At 41.3% G+C, this 15,949-nt stretch overlaps 6 protein-coding genes across 6 annotated transcripts, besides 12 other annotated features; 2 read left to right on the forward strand and 4 right to left on the reverse strand.

The window, feature by feature from the left end:
- Positions 1–312: 312 nt before the first annotated feature.
- On the forward strand, positions 313–2,072 carry PVX_122340 (hypothetical protein, conserved). Its single transcript, XM_001616981.1, has 2 exons — positions 313–860; positions 1,052–2,072. The coding sequence occupies exons 1-2, from the start codon at positions 758–760 to the stop codon at positions 1,381–1,383; spliced, it is 435 nt and encodes a 144-aa protein (XP_001617031.1). The 5' UTR covers positions 313–757; the 3' UTR covers positions 1,384–2,072.
- Positions 1,064–1,098: a microsatellite.
- Positions 2,073–2,891: 819 nt separating the features above from the next.
- On the reverse strand, positions 2,892–3,638 carry PVX_122345 (hypothetical protein, conserved; the record flags this gene model as incomplete). Its single annotated transcript, XM_001616982.1, has 1 exon — positions 2,892–3,638. The coding sequence occupies one exon, from the start codon at positions 3,636–3,638 to the stop codon at positions 2,892–2,894; it is 747 nt and encodes a 248-aa protein (XP_001617032.1).
- Positions 3,639–5,294: 1,656 nt separating this feature from the next.
- Positions 5,295–8,335, forward strand: PVX_122350 (hypothetical protein, conserved; the record flags this gene model as incomplete). Its single annotated transcript, XM_001616983.1, has 1 exon — positions 5,295–8,335. The coding sequence occupies exon 1, from the start codon at positions 5,903–5,905 to the stop codon at positions 8,333–8,335; it is 2,433 nt and encodes an 810-aa protein (XP_001617033.1). The 5' UTR covers positions 5,295–5,902.
- Positions 6,812–6,833: a microsatellite.
- Positions 7,272–7,305: a microsatellite.
- Positions 8,036–8,099: a microsatellite.
- Positions 8,279–8,307: a microsatellite.
- A 321-nt stretch (positions 8,336–8,656) lies between the features above and the next one.
- Positions 8,657–8,681: a microsatellite.
- A 549-nt stretch (positions 8,682–9,230) lies between these two features.
- PVX_122355 (hypothetical protein, conserved) lies at positions 9,231–10,223 on the reverse strand (the record flags this gene model as incomplete). The annotated part of the gene is made up of 1 exon (XM_001616984.1): positions 9,231–10,223. The coding sequence occupies exon 1, from the start codon at positions 9,825–9,827 to the stop codon at positions 9,231–9,233; it is 597 nt and encodes a 198-aa protein (XP_001617034.1). The 5' UTR covers positions 9,828–10,223.
- Positions 9,423–9,447: a microsatellite.
- A 795-nt stretch (positions 10,224–11,018) lies between the features above and the next one.
- Positions 11,019–11,072: a microsatellite.
- Positions 11,073–11,339: 267 nt separating this feature from the next.
- Positions 11,340–11,375: a microsatellite.
- Positions 11,376–11,611: 236 nt separating this feature from the next.
- On the reverse strand, positions 11,612–12,661 carry PVX_122360 (small GTPase Rab5b, putative; the record flags this gene model as incomplete). The annotated part of the gene is made up of 4 exons (XM_001616985.1): positions 11,612–11,686; positions 11,852–11,975; positions 12,090–12,201; positions 12,427–12,661. The coding sequence occupies 4 exons, from the start codon at positions 12,659–12,661 to the stop codon at positions 11,612–11,614; spliced, it is 546 nt and encodes a 181-aa protein (XP_001617035.1).
- Positions 11,671–11,729: a microsatellite.
- Positions 12,284–12,309: a microsatellite.
- A 1,562-nt stretch (positions 12,662–14,223) lies between the features above and the next one.
- Positions 14,224–14,246: a microsatellite.
- Positions 14,247–14,446: 200 nt separating this feature from the next.
- Positions 14,447–15,250, reverse strand: PVX_122365 (hypothetical protein, conserved). The gene has a single exon (XM_001616986.1). The coding sequence runs from the start codon at positions 14,990–14,992 to the stop codon at positions 14,516–14,518; it is 477 nt and encodes a 158-aa protein (XP_001617036.1). The 5' UTR covers positions 14,993–15,250; the 3' UTR covers positions 14,447–14,515.
- Between the last annotated feature and the right edge of the window lie 699 nt (positions 15,251–15,949).

Consider the following 15,949-nt stretch of genomic DNA (forward strand, 5'->3'; position numbering starts at 1 on the left):
TTTACCTCTTTTCACGATTATGCATGCCTCAACAAAGGGTGGAGAAGAGTTGAACGAACCACCTCTGCTCCGCATGTTTGTTCTTGCTACCCATTTGTACCGTACTGTACCATATTGTATCATATTTTGCTATTTTTTTTAACATTATAGACATTCGCGCGTGTCCTCATTTCACTGCTAAACGGTGCAGGCGGAAAGGGGGGCGAAACGACGCAATTGCGCCATGTGCGTTCACGCAAACGGGCGCAGAAGGAAAAATGAAAACGTTGTAAAATGAAGGAACGCAAAATAAAGGGAGCGCAAACAAATTGCATGACAAAGGTGAAAAAAAAAAAAAGAAATAAAGACGAATTGGGTCTCAAACGCGTCACTCACGAAATGCCGCAAAAACTCACATCTCCGCGTGTGCATTCGTGTAACGCGTGCAAATGCGCATGTAGAACAGATTGACGCAGGATCCACGCCCGCGCGGGTACAGTGTTACACAAGAACGAGTTAAGATAAAGGGAAGGGAGAAGCAAACGTGTGTGGAGGTATATACGTCCATATATGTTCATATACATCCATATATGTTCATATACGTCCATATATGTTCATATACGTCCATATATGTTCATATACATCCATATATGTTCATATACGTCCATATATCTTCATGTACGTCCATATATCTTCATGTACGTCCATATTGCATCCCCCCGTGCACACTGTAAGACATACGAGGAAGCACATAAAATGAACAACGCCGCAAGTACAAATGAAAAAATATCTGGTGCTACTCTGTTTGCTCATTTTTTCCGCTGGCCGTTTATCGGTCAAGGCGATACGAAAAAAGGATTTAAGGAGGAACTTAAAAGGAGGTACGATTGCCCTGCTAAATGTGCCTGTCCCCACGCGCAGTGTTTTGCTTTACCCCGAGCGGCACATCCCCATCGTGTAACACCCCCCGTGCCCGTTCTTCAATTTTTTTTTTTTTTTTTTTTTTTTTGCGTGAAACCATGGCTGACTCTTTAAGCATTCCCACACGACTGCTCAATTTTCACTTTCCAAGGGAACCGAAATAATGAAGATCGCCAGAAGAGGAAGAACCTACTCAACTTTGAAATTATGCGAGACAAAAGCAGCGTGTCAAACATAGAACTAAATTCATCCACGCTTTTTAACATACTAGCATCAACGAGGTTAATGCAAAATTCAGGGGGAGCCGCCTCACAAACCCCAATTTACAGATACGTACACAACATTCACGACCACAATGAAAACAATGGCGCTGTCTTAGTTTTCATTCTCTTTGGCATATTAATTTTTGCGGTTTTGTTTTTTATCTTTTATTTCATTTTCAGACATCATGTAAAGCATATAAAATTTATGAACAGCACGTGATGGTTTTTTCGCTAGCTGGTATTTTTTTTTTTTTTTTTTTTTTTTTCTTCCTTTTTAATTTATAATTAGCTAGCCAGTTATCCGTTTTTAAGGTTTGTCATCCTGCGCAGGTGTGTGCAAAAGTGAAAAAACACACATGTGTGTAGGTTCATGTGGATACATACGCCTCGTCCACTGACCTGCCCCCATGGTACCACCATACCATTTCCTCTGCTTAACTGCAAAATAGCAATAGCTATTGTTCGAGGGGCACAAAATTAGTTTCACGGGAACGTGTATGCTTACACAAATTGCATATAAGTAAAACTACCGACAAAAACACAGGAATTAAGAAGAACAATAAAAAAAGAAACCCTTTTGGGTTTGTTATTACGTGTGTGATTGCTAAATTTTGAAATCCCCTCCGTCTCAACAGAGGTTTGAAAAATTCCCTTTTTTTTTTAACACGTAAATGTGTTTCCACTTTATGAGTACACATGGTCTACACATATGGTCGAAGAATGCTAGTGACCGTCCTGTGGGGCTTCTATACACACCAGAATATCCTCTCCAACGGTGTTGCTACAGAGCGTCAATCTCAATTTTGTGCTACACATGTGTAAGCTGCGCCTCCCCTCCAGCAGTGCATCTTCTGTGTGCTCAAAATTTAAGGAAAAACACCCCACTCTTGATGTCACCATTATTTTTTCATACTTAAATGGGGAAGGACGATCATCAAGAAGAAACTGCTAACTGGTTTGTTATCTTGTCCTATAAGTGGAATTTTTGGTTCCCCCCAAAGGGGGCACACAACATTTCTTTTTCTTTTTAATAGTGCGGCATTAAAGTACATAAAAATGAGCGGATCGCACGTTTACTAATTTGAAAAAATGTTCACAGGTAAACAAAAACAAGATGATTTTTTTTTATCCCCTATGGTTGGCTTTTTTCTCAGCAGCGCATTCATTAAAAGGTAAATAAAGAAAATGTGCACTTTGGGAAAAAAGCAAAATGAGGATTCAAATAGGGACGCAAAAAAGGAGTAATAAACACGAATGATCAAACAGGTACAACACAGCAACATCGTTGGGGTGAAGACTAAAAAAGGAAAAATGGACGTAAAGTTACGAAAGGTCGGACCACTCGGGTGTTAAACAAAAAATAATAAAAGGGTTATCAATATTGTGCGAATTGACGAACCGCGGAGGGAAAAAAATGTATCAAAATGGGCAGCTGCAAATTCGCAACAGGGATCAGACCAATCGCAATCGACGGGACGCTAAAAGAACAAACAAAAATAACTGAAAAAAAAATGCGAAAGGGGGGGGAGGAAAGGAGAGCGGTACGGGAGGAAGCACCTTCGGGAACTACAAACAGTATCCCCACGAGCGCGGCGGTAAGAAGGCTCAAAAGATAGACGGGGGAGGAAAATTTCTCTTATGATAGAGGCCCATAGCAATAGGCATCCCCCTGCACGAACGTCATAAGTACGTTCCAAGGACACATTCCAACGCTACCGTGGACAGGCGCTACTTCTTCTTATAGAGCAACTCCTTCGTTTTGTTCATCACGTCCACAGCGCTGGGAATGATTTTATTCCTAATAATTTTCAAGTACAGTATTAAATTTTTGCCCATTTTGTTAAGAATAAGCGTATTGTCGGCGGCAAAATTATTTTTCTTTTTCATGGCATCAAGGAAATCCAAATCGTGCTGAATAACATCCATTAGCTGCTTAATTTCAGTTTTAAAATTACCCAAATATTCTTTATTATTTTCGCAAAGCATAATTAACCCATTTAGCTGCGACACGTTGCTACACATGGTGGTGTACCGACTTGAAATTTCGTTAAAGGCATTAACCAAATCAATGGCCTTTTTATCTATGGACAAATTTGGGTGTATAATATATTTCAATTCATTTATATATATGAAGCAGTTTTTACATAGTCTCACTTTTATATATTTTAGCTGACTGTCTTTCATCACGTCTATGCTTTTTACACAGTACATACAGAATATCTCTTCGCACACTTCACAGAAAACTTTGCTTGTGTTGATGTAATAAATTTGCTTCACGCTAGTTTTACAACTTTTGCAATAATCCCCATCCTTTGTTTTTAATTCCCCTGCTTTTAAAAACATTTTCAAATCGTACGAATTGTTATTCATTAAAATTCTCTTTAGCCAGTTTTTGCGCGGATCCACTTCGTCCTTTGCCATCTCCCTCTTCTCAAGAAAGCTCTTCGTCAGGTCTCTGCTTATGCGGTCGTTCATTATGCTTTGAAAGAAAAAAAAAAATAACACCTGTCCAGTTGCCCCCCCAAAAGAACACACACACTTGTGCTGGAAGATCCTCCCGAATATTTTCTCAAATCAGCGGAGTATAACTCTTCTATTACGCAACGGGCCAAATTGTGTTCATTAAAAGAGCTTATGGGGTAGAGGAAAGACATACAACATAAAACGGCTTAAAGGATGGGGAAGAACACGTTGAAGACGCGCCCATCAATTTATATCTCCTCCCTGTGTGCGATTATATTTTGCAGAAACGGTTGTAACGAGTTTTTTTTCTCGTGTCAGTTTTTCCCCTCAACTCTTCGCATGTGCAGATAGGGACATGTACTCGCGGGGGAGGTTACAAACGTATGCAACCCCGTTTGCTTATTTGTATATCGTCTCTTCTACATGCGAGCAGCTACTCCGAACTGCTAAGGAACACCGCGCAGAGGAAAAGTCAAGCCGAACGGGCACATACTGCCAGGTTTACAAACGCAGAAACGGATGCAACATAATGTAGCCACTACGTTGTGCCACCTTACAGATGGCAATTGTACCAACTGTTCAGCTGAAAGATGGAAGCCTCAGCTCGCAGATGGGTACGCGAAAAAAAAAAAAAATAGGTACATGTAAAAATGCAAAAGCGTACAAGATAAAAGCGTGAAAATGTAAAAAAAAAAAAAAGAAAAAAAAATTAAGATACTTGATATATAATTATGAAAACTTTTTACCTTCACTCTTTTTTGTTCTTGTATATATAACTTTATATTTTTTTGGGTCCTGTACGCATATTTTGTTTTATTTATTTATTTTATTTTTTTTTTTTTCTAATCCTGCCACAGTTAGGTTGTCGTGGCTACCTCCTGCGAGGCGAACTTTTCGTACGCATTTTGTTTTCTTTCTGATTAGGCAAATATTTTTCACGTCAACCTGTACCCCAATATTTATATATGACGATTTTTTTTCTTTAAAAAAAAGTACCTTTTTCGTAGGAAGAAAGCAGAAGAAAAATGGATGGAATGGATTCTGTGCATATTCTTCCTCGTTATTGCTCCTATGTTGTATTCATTTTGATGGCGCTTCTCTGCCTCGTTGGTAGCTATTTTAGCCGGTCACATTATGTATGAGGTAAAATTCCTACAAAAATACACGTTTTTTTTTTTTTAAACACATTACACGTTTCTCCCTTTTTTCGTCGAAGCAGATATTTTTTTCCCCCTAACACATAAAAAGGGGAACAAATTTTATGAGGTGTTAAGAGGAAAAAAATATCTGCTTATGAGCGTTTTTCTCCTCATTTTTAAATGTAGAATCTTATGCGTGTAACATATTTTCCTGCGGCAATTTTGTCGACATATATCCTAACATTTCAGCGTTGAATTTTTTCGTACAGATGTATTTCTTTTTTTTTTTTTTTTTTTTTTTACTTCACGAGTAAATCCCCAGCTGGAGTTATCACTACATGCACGTTGATATGTTATCACAATTGTCCACGCACATGTGCCACACCTTTTAAGCACAAGTCCAGATAAGCATAAGAGGGAGAGGGCCACACGGACAGATCTGTATTTACATCCACCTGTGTGTGTACACGTACATTTGTATTGTTATGCTCACCTATGTACTCTCAAACTAATCGTTTGCCTGCATTATGTGCAGCTGGATTTGTAACCATGCACACAGCGTCTTCTGTGCTCGCTTTGTTCTGCCGCGCAGACGCTCTTTTAAATTATCTCTGATTAAGAGATATGTGCAGTTTTAGCTACGAAGGTATGACCCAAATGTGCTTTTAGCTTTTCTTGGCTTTCACTTTTCTTGGCCGCCACTTTTGTGTCTGCTTTTCACATGAGTGAACAGCATTCACGAACGTACACACGCGCATGTGAGCGACTGCCACTTGGACGGAGTGGCAGGGAGGACGGGTCAAGGGGAGAAGCAACGTGTAGTTTGTCCCTACTGATGCATATCCTTCCAAAAGTTGGCAATTTTGTAATGTGGAGAAAGGCGCTCAAACTGGGAGTAAAATAAAAACACAGCCTTAACGGACACCAAATTGGGGAAGCTCACTGGTACTGAGAAGAATGATTCCAATTGGACCGTTTAACCAGCGACCAATTAGCGTGTGAAGGAGAAAAGAATGATCTCTTTTTTTTTTGACGACGGGATTGGAGTATCTCTTCCCCTTTTTACTACACACATAAATCACGCTTCTGAGTAGCCTCTAACCATATAGATATTTTAAAAAAAAACATCGCAACAACATGAAGGGCAAAAAACAGAAGAAAGACCCAAGTGAAAATAAAGGAAGCCAAAAAAAGGAACCAACTAATTTAAAAAGAAAAAAATATCCCAGTGATGAACATGATTATGATTCGAAGGTCAAGCATGAGCAGCATGATGAGAATTACAAAATTAGCTCACCAGAAGTGAATACCATGAAGAGGGGGAAAAAAAAGGAATTAACTGCCCAATCAGAAAAGAAGGAAGCTGAACATGTTTTGTTTCGATCGGACAATGGGGATGGCGGGCACCCATATAATGGCGAAGGCCCACCCATGAGCAACGTAGAAATGGGGAAGGTTAAACAACCGCCGAAGGTGAAAAAGGAGAAGCAGTCCATTGGCAGAGGTGACGGAGCGAAAGGTAATCCCAAAGAGGATGCCAGCGCGAAGAAAGGAAACAAAAGGAAGAAGAAAGATCGCACCGATGACTCAGATTCGTCCTCCAGGTTTTTATTCAAAGGGAGAGACATGGCCAAAGATGGGGAGAGAGCAAACGGGGCGGCTAGCCGGATGCTACAAAGAATGGATAACCGGGTTGCTAAGGAGGAGGGAAGAGAGGAAAAGCGGAAGGAGGAAGAAGAAGAGAAGGCACAAGAGCTCCACCAACTGCAACAACTGCAGCAGGAGCAGGAGCAGCCGCCACCGCAACGGAAGGAGGAGCTGAGTATGCAGGAAATTGCAAAGTACTACGGAACGGTGAGAGTGAAAAATGCAAACAGCCAAGTCGGGAAGGGGGACCTGCTAACCCTCAGGAACAAACTGAACACAAATTTGAAAGTTTCGGATTGTCTCGCCATAGTCCAGTTGTCATCCCCGGAGGACGCAGACAATAAGTTGGTGTCTCCCTTTATGTGCGAAAATTGGAAGGATCTCAAAGCGGAGCGGGTAAAGGGAGGATCGAAGGAGGGGCCCCAATTGGATGACCACTTTAGGCACGCCCGCTGGAAATTTCCCCTCGAAATAATCGATCATTTAATTTTTAAAAATAAAACCCATGACTACGACAAGTGGGTAGCAGACTGCCGCATCTTGCTAGTGACCGGACTGCCATTCGACCAAAAGGAAGAACACATCCTGCAGAGCCTAATAGATATGTACTATCGTAACCAAGATAGAGACCCTATATTGGATGTAATAGACATAGAAACGTCTGACTATCTGGTTGATGCTCTGAACTTGTATGCAGCTGTGGAGGAGCATCCGAGCAAGTACGAATTATTCGCAGACCATTTGGGCATTATAAAATTTGCTTTACTTTTTGGAGCAAAACAGAATGCAAGTATAAACCTGATAGATCACACATATGTGCTTTATAACCTCAGTGAGTTGTGTAGATCTAATCATTGTCCTACAGGTGCTATGGGATTACTCTATTTTAAGAATGAAGAGAGTGCCAAAAACTTTTGGATAGCTTTCAAATCGTCAGCTACTTACATGTACGAAAAATGCGTTCGTGTAATCCCAGACAAGAACGAAATGAAGGTCTACATCGAGGCGTCTATTTATTTTATCATGCCTGGTGCCCTCTTCGTCAACATAAATTATGCGCAACTAAATTTGGTACTTAACAATTTGCAGCAAAAGGGCCCAGTCGTCTTCGACCAAATTAATAATCTGAAATTGAGGTACCATGAGAAATCCGTCTGGGAGTTGATCTCCGAGAATGTGCCTTTGGATGATGCGATTGATGCGGAGGCCCCTGCGCAGCGTGCCGTCGGGGAAAGAAGCCTAGAGGGAAACGATCAGCTGAGAGGTGCTTCTATCGGCCAGATTAGTAGCACATTGGGGACTGTCACGAAGGGGAAAATCAACCAAGATGGTCGAAATGGCGTGGGTGCACAGAAGGATGAAAATGAGGTGGAAAATGTGCTCGATGTTGCCCCGTGTGACGATGATAGCCAGTCATCTGACGGGGCAACGGACGATGGCCTTAATGAATTTTATTTCGAAAACTCTTTTGATGAAAATGACTCTCAGGAAATGGAAGAGGAGGAGAACGCACTCCTCAACAGAATCCACCTCATCCCAAATTTCCTCATGCGCATTTACAATACGCACATCAACAGGTACCTACTGGAAAAGGGACTGTGCCTGCTAACATGTCCCTACTTAGACGAGGAATCGGGAAAAAAAGTGGCGAGCTTCTTAACAAAGTTTCACCTACTAGACTGGACATTTAGCGAAACAGATGATGCCTGCTACTTTTACCTTTTCAAATCCATAATAAGCGTTTTTTCAGTATCGAAAAAGGTCTTCAAGGGAGCCTTTAATTATGCAGTCTCCACGCTCTTTTTGAAATTGCCCTTCGGATTAGTCCCCGCTCTTTATATCCGCCTGAGCCCCAGATTGCTAGGCAATTTGGGGGACCCCCCTCAGAGTGACGCGGGTCAAAACGTTGGAGGAAGTGACTGAGGTGAAACAAATGAAAGATGCGAAAGAGGTGAGGGGATCTGCGGAAAACGTGCGCATTCGCCGTGGCACTTGATGAAGTCACCGTATGATATGGGTGATGCAGTGACCAGACGGGCGATGCCCACCCATAAATGCAATCCCCACGTTGAGTTTGTTCTTCTGCAAGTTGTATCACACGAGGGTTTTTTTTTTAAGTCCATTTTTTTTTCTATTTCATTTATTAATCCTTTTAACAGCCGTGTTTATTGTTCCCATGGAGACAAAAAAAAGAAAACATTTCATCGAATTAGGTCTGTTTCACCATTCGATGCGGTCACACATATGCACGTGTGTACATGTACGTATGTTAGCGGATGGAGGGTAAGTCTCCCCACCTTGGGGAGTGAGGAGCAAAAGGAATTCCCCCGTTGGGAAGCCCTTCCAAGGGGTGTGGTACCCAGTACTGCAGCTCAAACTGACAAATTGAAAAGAGGGTGAAGCGAACGGGTCACCAATTTTTGCGCCTTTTTCAAAATCTACAAATGGGTTATGACAGAAGTCCGCCGCTATGCTCTTCTTAGGGGAGTTTTTTTGACGCACTGCAAATACGGTTAAGTGGACTGTTGAAAATGGTTTGTCTCTCCTCCCACTTTTGTGGTTCTTTCCAGTTGGGCTTCTCCCAGTGGAATGAAACGCAAACGGTTAAGCGGTATATTGTCAGCCGTTTTGGTAAGTTTCGAGTGGGGGGGAAGAAGTGTACGGCGGTTTTATGCCACCAAATTGAGCACAAAAAAAAAAAAAAGGAAAGGGGAATAGAAGCAGAAAGGGGAGAAACCGACCAAACGGCGCCGCAAATACGGCAAATGGGCTGATGGACAAATGAGACATGCTCAGCACTGACTGCCGATCGGGGGCCTCACTTGAGGGCCTCCACAAAGCTCGACTTGTACGTAACCGGGCCGATGGACTCCTCACTGGCGGACTCGGAGATTTTCTGCATCTGTGGCAGCACACTCATCAAAATTAGGAAGAAGAGGAAAATTAAAAAAATGGGACTCTTAAACAAATTAAAAACATAAAAATTCTTTTGAGGCATCAAAAAATCATACACCTTCTTAGCCTCAAAAACGATGTTGGTGACCATCAAGTTGCTCTTTTCAAAAGGAGATATCTGCTCATATGCTTGGACGATGTAAACCTTATCATTATTTTTCGTGACGCTTTTTTTTACATTCACTTGGTACTTGCTAAATTCAATGTATGGGTGATTAACAAACATGTTGTAGGTTCCTTCCTTTACGTTTGGAAAAATAAATTTCCCATTTTTGTTTGGCTTCTTATATATATCTGAATCGAGGTACACGGTGCAATTTGCCAAGACGTTTTGATTCGCTTTGATTGTGCCTTCTATGTAGTTGTTCTTCAATTCAATGGCGGGTCCTTTGCTTTGACTTACCCCCATTAAGAGTAGGCAGCTGGTTATAGCCACCACAATGGCGCTCACTAGGTTCATCTTGCTCGCTCGGGAATGTGATCACTGAAAAGGGGGGTGGCGCCGCAGTTAGGAGGTAGCCCCGCGACAGCTACTTCGTATTGGCAACTGCTCGTTCGCCACGCGTACATGTATAGTGCCCTTTACGTTGGTACTTATGCTGTTATTTTCACTGGTATTTTAGCTGCTATTTTCGCAAATAATCTTTTCTCCCTTGCTGTTCCAAATCGGCTGACACTCAACCTTGCGCCCTTCCTCCTATTTTAACCGTTCGCAGATGACACGCAAAGAAAAAAAAAAAGCGTTTGTGCATGGCGAGGAAAGAAATAGGTTGGAATGTTCCCCCTTCCTGTTTGCGTTGCATAAGTGGCAACTATGAAAAAAGGTAACAAACTGAAGCGACAGTTTGGGACATATGCTCACGCTGCGTTGTATTTAAAAATTTTTTTTTTTTTTTTATGGGAACTCCTGCCACATACATAATGTTATATGCACCTCTCGTCACCCACAAGGCTGCTCCAAAATGGGAAGCAGTTCACTTTTATTTTTTTTCTTTCCATCGTGGAGGTTTACATGAAGGGGAATAGTACATACTATTTTAATTGCGCTGTTGGATGCGCTCCCCCTCAGAGGTGTAGATACCTCCACATGGGCTTATCGAAGAGGCAAATTCGTCAAGCTTAGGCGAGTAGCGCGCGTGCGGTGTTGGGTACAAGTGGAGACGGGATAAACCCTCGTGGACGGTACGAAAAAGTTCACATCCTCTCTCACCACGTTGAACTCATGGGAAACATAAGTGTTATACCCTTCATTCTTTAAAGCAAGCCCCTAATGGGTACACTCACCCGACTGTGGTCTCCCGTCGTTCCCATACGCAATGTTCATAGCTATGTTGCACAGCGCTGGGAGTGTGTTACCCAATTTTTGCTGGCCTATGTGCGCTCCTCTTTTTTTTTTTTCCCCCACAGTTTGGCGCAGAATGATGTGCAACAATAACGGAACAAAATTTCGTACACTTTTGTTTAAAACATTTAATAAAACGGGGCGTAACTTCTATCGTTTTTTAAAAAGAAAAAAAAGAATAAAAACATAGGTGCGAATACATATTGCACATGTACACAATATATCGTATCAATCGAATCCTCATTTTTTTATTAACATCAAAAAAAAAAGAGGGAATTACACAAAATGTGAGCACTTTAAACAATTTACAGAGAGTGAGTGAATTACTAGGGAGGACAAAAAATTGGTGGCAAAAAAAAAAAAAGGAAAAGAAAAGAAAAGCATATAATTTATCTGGTTTCGTCTGGTCTTTCTTTTTTTTTTTTTCCTGCCTCTTTGTGGGTGTGTGTGGAGGGCTTACATTATGGGCCATTGTAATATAACACTTCTTTGAACCTCAAATAAATGCGGCTTGCTACGTTTATAAAGGGGGCGAAAACAACATGAGCCACGACATGGAAGAGATGAGCGACAAGATCGAGGACAAACTCGAAATAACAATCAAAGACGAATGCTACGGTGAGCACTTTATTTTGCAAAAGTGAAATGACGTGTTTACCTATTTTTTCAAAAAGGGTGTTAATATTCTCACCGGTCTGCGAAAAAGGAGAAAAAAAAAATGTAAAGAGGGGTGAAAATAGGTGTTTTTCCCCCTCATGTGAATATTTTTGGTCTTCCATCTTCCATTAGCTGTAATTCCCCTAATAGGACCAGCTGGGCATTTGCGTACGGTCAGTTTTGCCGCACTTTTTTGCATTCTCCCGCACACTTTCGCGCTTTTCCGAGCATGACTATGTGTTAATTTATTTTTCAATTTTTACCTTCGCGGAGCATTCGATAAAGGACACATTTTCCTGTTCGCAGAACTTCATCACCATCTGCAAAGTGAAGGAGAAAGGGCAGCGTCGAAGTTGTGCGTCGTAAAAAAAATGTCAGCTCAAAAGGGGAAATAACCAACCGACAGGGTGAGCATTCACATGGGCTGTGCATAACATATGACCCATTTGCTTCGCCATTTTTTTTTCATTTTTCATTTTTCTCACCTCCGAATTCAGCTTTTGTGGAAGGTCCTTTTTATTTGCGACCACCATGATGCAACAGTTTCGCGATCCATTCGACTTTATTTCATTTATCCAGTACTTCAGCGAGTTGAAGGATTCCACGTTGCTGCATATTTTTGGGGGGTGAAAATGCAAGGCGCAAATGTCCAAAAAAATGCTCCTCAAAGGGGGCATCCACATGTGTGCAGCGCACGCGGGGAGGCAAACCGCACGAACTTACTTCGAGTCATACACGACGACCGCGCCGTAGGCATCGCGATAGTACAGCGGCGCCATGGACCGAAATCGCTCCTGCCCTCCGGTATCCCAAATGTGCAGTTTCATAGTGGCTCCTGAGGGGGAAGCAAAACGGATGTTCAAAATGTCCTACGCTATGCACATCTATCTACGTTCATTTTGCTATCGGTGAGGGAGGAGAAGCCACACTACAACGTAGGGAAGTGCTCCACAGGGCAGTATACCACAGGCCAGTACACAATCCAATAAACAGCCTCTCACACACGAATGTGCGCATATAACGATATATGCGGGTCCCCCCAGCTGTCGCTCTTACTTACCATTTTTAAGCTCAATGGTGTGGTGCAGAAAGGCAGCTCCTATTGTCACCTGGTGCTTTTCGGAAAAACGGCCGTGGCACAAGTACAGGGCGATACTGGACTTCCCAACTCCACTGTCCCCTAATAAAACAATCTTCACTTTCGTATCGTTTTTTTTTTGCTGCTCCGATGCAGACGTCACAATGTTGATGTTTCTCGTCGATGTTGGTCTCTGTGAACTTGATGCGCATCCCATGCTTGAGCATACAAAACAGGCATATGTACAAGTGGGGGAGGGGTAGGAATGGGAGGAAGCCAGAGAGTAGGAGCTTATCTATGCGTATACTTCTCCCTCTTTGTGCTAACGTCTACTCAAGTTTAACCTCAATGTGTGTTCCTTTTTTTTTACACTCTTGTGGGTATCCTTTTTACTTTTGTGTCATTAAGACGGTGAGAACTCACGGCAAAATGGAGCACCTCCTGCGGAGATTCATAGCTACCTTTACGCTCTGGAAGAACGAACAAGTTGCTTTTTTATTCTATTCATAATTTAGTTATACGCCGATGGGTACAAAATTGGGTTTGCTGTGGGGTTAAGAGAGCGGCCAAGCATACTTATTTCACCGCATGCATACAAATTTATACGCGCATTCGACTTATATATATGTGGGCTTTCCACAAATTGAGAATATGGACTTTTCGTGAAGAACACTTATAAGCGCATCCTTTACCTTCCTCATTTTCCCCCTCCTACGTTGAAATGACAACTCGTTCGTGCTTTTCTTATTTTTGCGGTTTTATTTTTTTCTCCTAGCTAAGTTGGGCAAAAAAAAAAAAAAAAAAAAAAAAAAAATACATGCCGCTTTGCACGTTCTGGAGAAATATTTAAAAAAAAAAATAAAAATAAAGTAAAAAAAATAGGAAACGCGGAGCTCCAGATAACGTGAAGTCCATAAAATGTATGCAGTGTCACCCCCCTACTGAATGAGCAAGCTTTCTTTAAAAATCATTCTAGAAACATTTAATTAAATTCGCTCGTGTTCCACACTGCTTAGGGCACTGAACAGGACTCATCGCCAACTTACTGCCATGAGGCGCACCACACCCATGGGTGGCTAATTTACCCCACGCTGATCATACGACACACAACACGCGAAGAGAAATGTATAAACAAACCCTACTGGCAGAGATCTTCCCCTACTCATTCATCACAAACAGGTATTAAAGGGGAACCCCTCCCCAAAAAAAAATTGAACAACGAAGCGATTCTCCCATTTTTACTAGTCCAAAAGTTTATACCTTTTGCTCATGTGAAGAATTTCTCAAAAGAGCAAAAATAAGAAACCTTATCACCTCTTTCGAATTAACCCTCACGTGCTTACACATATATCTGCGACCCCTTTGAAACCCCATACACATGAAATATATTGACGCATTGAAAGAACGGAGTGAGCGGGGGTAAACAGGAAGATCCCCTCAGAAGGGATGATGTTCTTTGAGGTCGACTCTGCACATGACAAACGATGTCAAAAGGACGAGCGAGCTGCGCTCCAAAAAATGGCAAAAAATATATATTCCTCATCATTTGTGTAAAAATGGGGACATTTTTTTTTGTTCCCCGTCTGCTTACACAAATGTGTTGGAACCACTTCGAAATTTTACTCTCCCCAATCAGTGAGGTAACAACTCACCTTGTTCCTTCACTTTGACAAAAGGGGAACTTTTTTTTCTTTTTTTGCGCAGAGAACTTTTTAAAACGAAAAGGTTTGGGTCTTTTTATAACTTCACAGGGATAGGTAAAAATGCCAAGTAGGTCAACGGGTGAATTATAAAAAAGGGAGGAAAAAAATCATAACAAATGAGGAAGCAAAAAAAAAAAAAAAAAAAATAGGAGCGTAAGCAAAATCTGCCTTTATTTCCTTCGTACGAGCAATACTTCCATTATAGTGGAAAAAAAAAAAAAAAAAAATTTTTTTTTACACGGCCATATTTTCCTTTTTTGCACAAAACTACGTTTGTTTTTTTGAAGATTGTGCAGCAGGGGTGAGGGGAGAAAAAGCCTGATGAAAAACGCGAGACACTTCCTTTTAGCAATTTGGGTGAAACGAAATTAATAGTCGTCGCTGTCTTCATCTTCCTCCTCGTTCTGTTGATTTTCATCATCATTTTCAGCGTAAAAGCTGTTTGAATCTCCGCGTTCATTTTCTTCGTCCTTTGGGTTGTTTTCGTTATTCTCGCCGTTTTCGCCATTGTCATCATTCTCGCTATTTTGCTTATTTGCCTCTTCCAGCTCTCTTGCCTTTTCGGATTCTTCGATAACTCTTTGGGCAGCTTCCTTACTCTCAAATCCAACCCAGGCCCAGCCGTCATCATTAGCTCCAGGTTCGTAAAAGTAAACTTGCATGGCTCCGTACTGCTCAAGGGAATTTTTAAACTGATCCATGGTGACGCCTGTTTTTATGTTCTTTATGAAAACCCTGGTGTCAGCTGCAGTTAGGGTCATGTCATGTTGAGCCTTGGTCAGGAAGGTGTTGATGGTGGAGGGCCTTTGGGTTGCCTGGACCCCGCAGAGGTGTGTAAAGGCCATTTTTTATCAACGAAAGGGGGGAAAAAAAAAGGAAAAACGTGAAGGGCAAATGCAGATGCAAAAAAAAAAAAACACAACTGAGATGTGCGCGCACTGCGTTATGATTAAATGCAGTAAAGTCAAATAAAAATGCCGGGAGTTCACTTGGAGCAATTCACTTGGGTGAAACAGTTAACTTGCAATCACGTGAAGTCGCGCTTGAACTTGGTGAAATATTTTTCCAAATTAAAAGACAATTCAATACTGCCAATTATGTGTGAGTGTTAAGGGGGCAATTTTTTTATGAAGGAAATCAAATTACGTTAAAAGGTGAGAACTGGTAGAGAAAAAATAAATAACAAAATGAAACAAAAAAAAAAAAAAAAAACATAACGTAACATAACGTAACGTAACAGAACAGAAAAAAGTGGTGAAACGAAAAAATAGCAAATTTATAAACACACACGCGTTTACACTTGTGTACACTCGCGAACAGTTTTGTAAAATTAAATTAACAAATTTGCAGAATGGATGGAATTAATTTGCTGACTTTTCCTCACCACAACGCTTGATTGAAAATGGCTGTTTTGCTGGCTGCAATTGTCACGTTTTTTTTTTTTTTTTTCATCCATTTTGGCTGTTTTGACCGCGTCGGTTGCTTCCGCTGCATGGCTGTTTTTCTTCTTTTTTTTTTTGTGCATGTAAAAAAAAAACCTTTTCATTGATACAGCCAATTTTTTAATCTGTTAAAGCGCCCTTTTTTCCTATACATCTGTGCACACACGGAAAGGGAAAAATTGAATGGAACTCCTTTATGGCTCCTCCTTTTACCCCTCCTTTTCCAATACGCCTTTTTTGCGTGTTAAATGTGTACATAACTGTCAGGGGTGGCAACTCCCCGTTCGAGGTGAAAAGAAAGTTGGAAAAAAAAAAAAAACGCTCTATGCACACTTAGTTGCATCCCCTAGTGTGTGCACT

This window comes from Plasmodium vivax, chromosome 14, assembly GCF_000002415.2.
Source record: "Plasmodium vivax chromosome 14, whole genome shotgun sequence".
Classification (NCBI taxonomy): domain Eukaryota; phylum Apicomplexa; class Aconoidasida; order Haemosporida; family Plasmodiidae; genus Plasmodium; species Plasmodium vivax.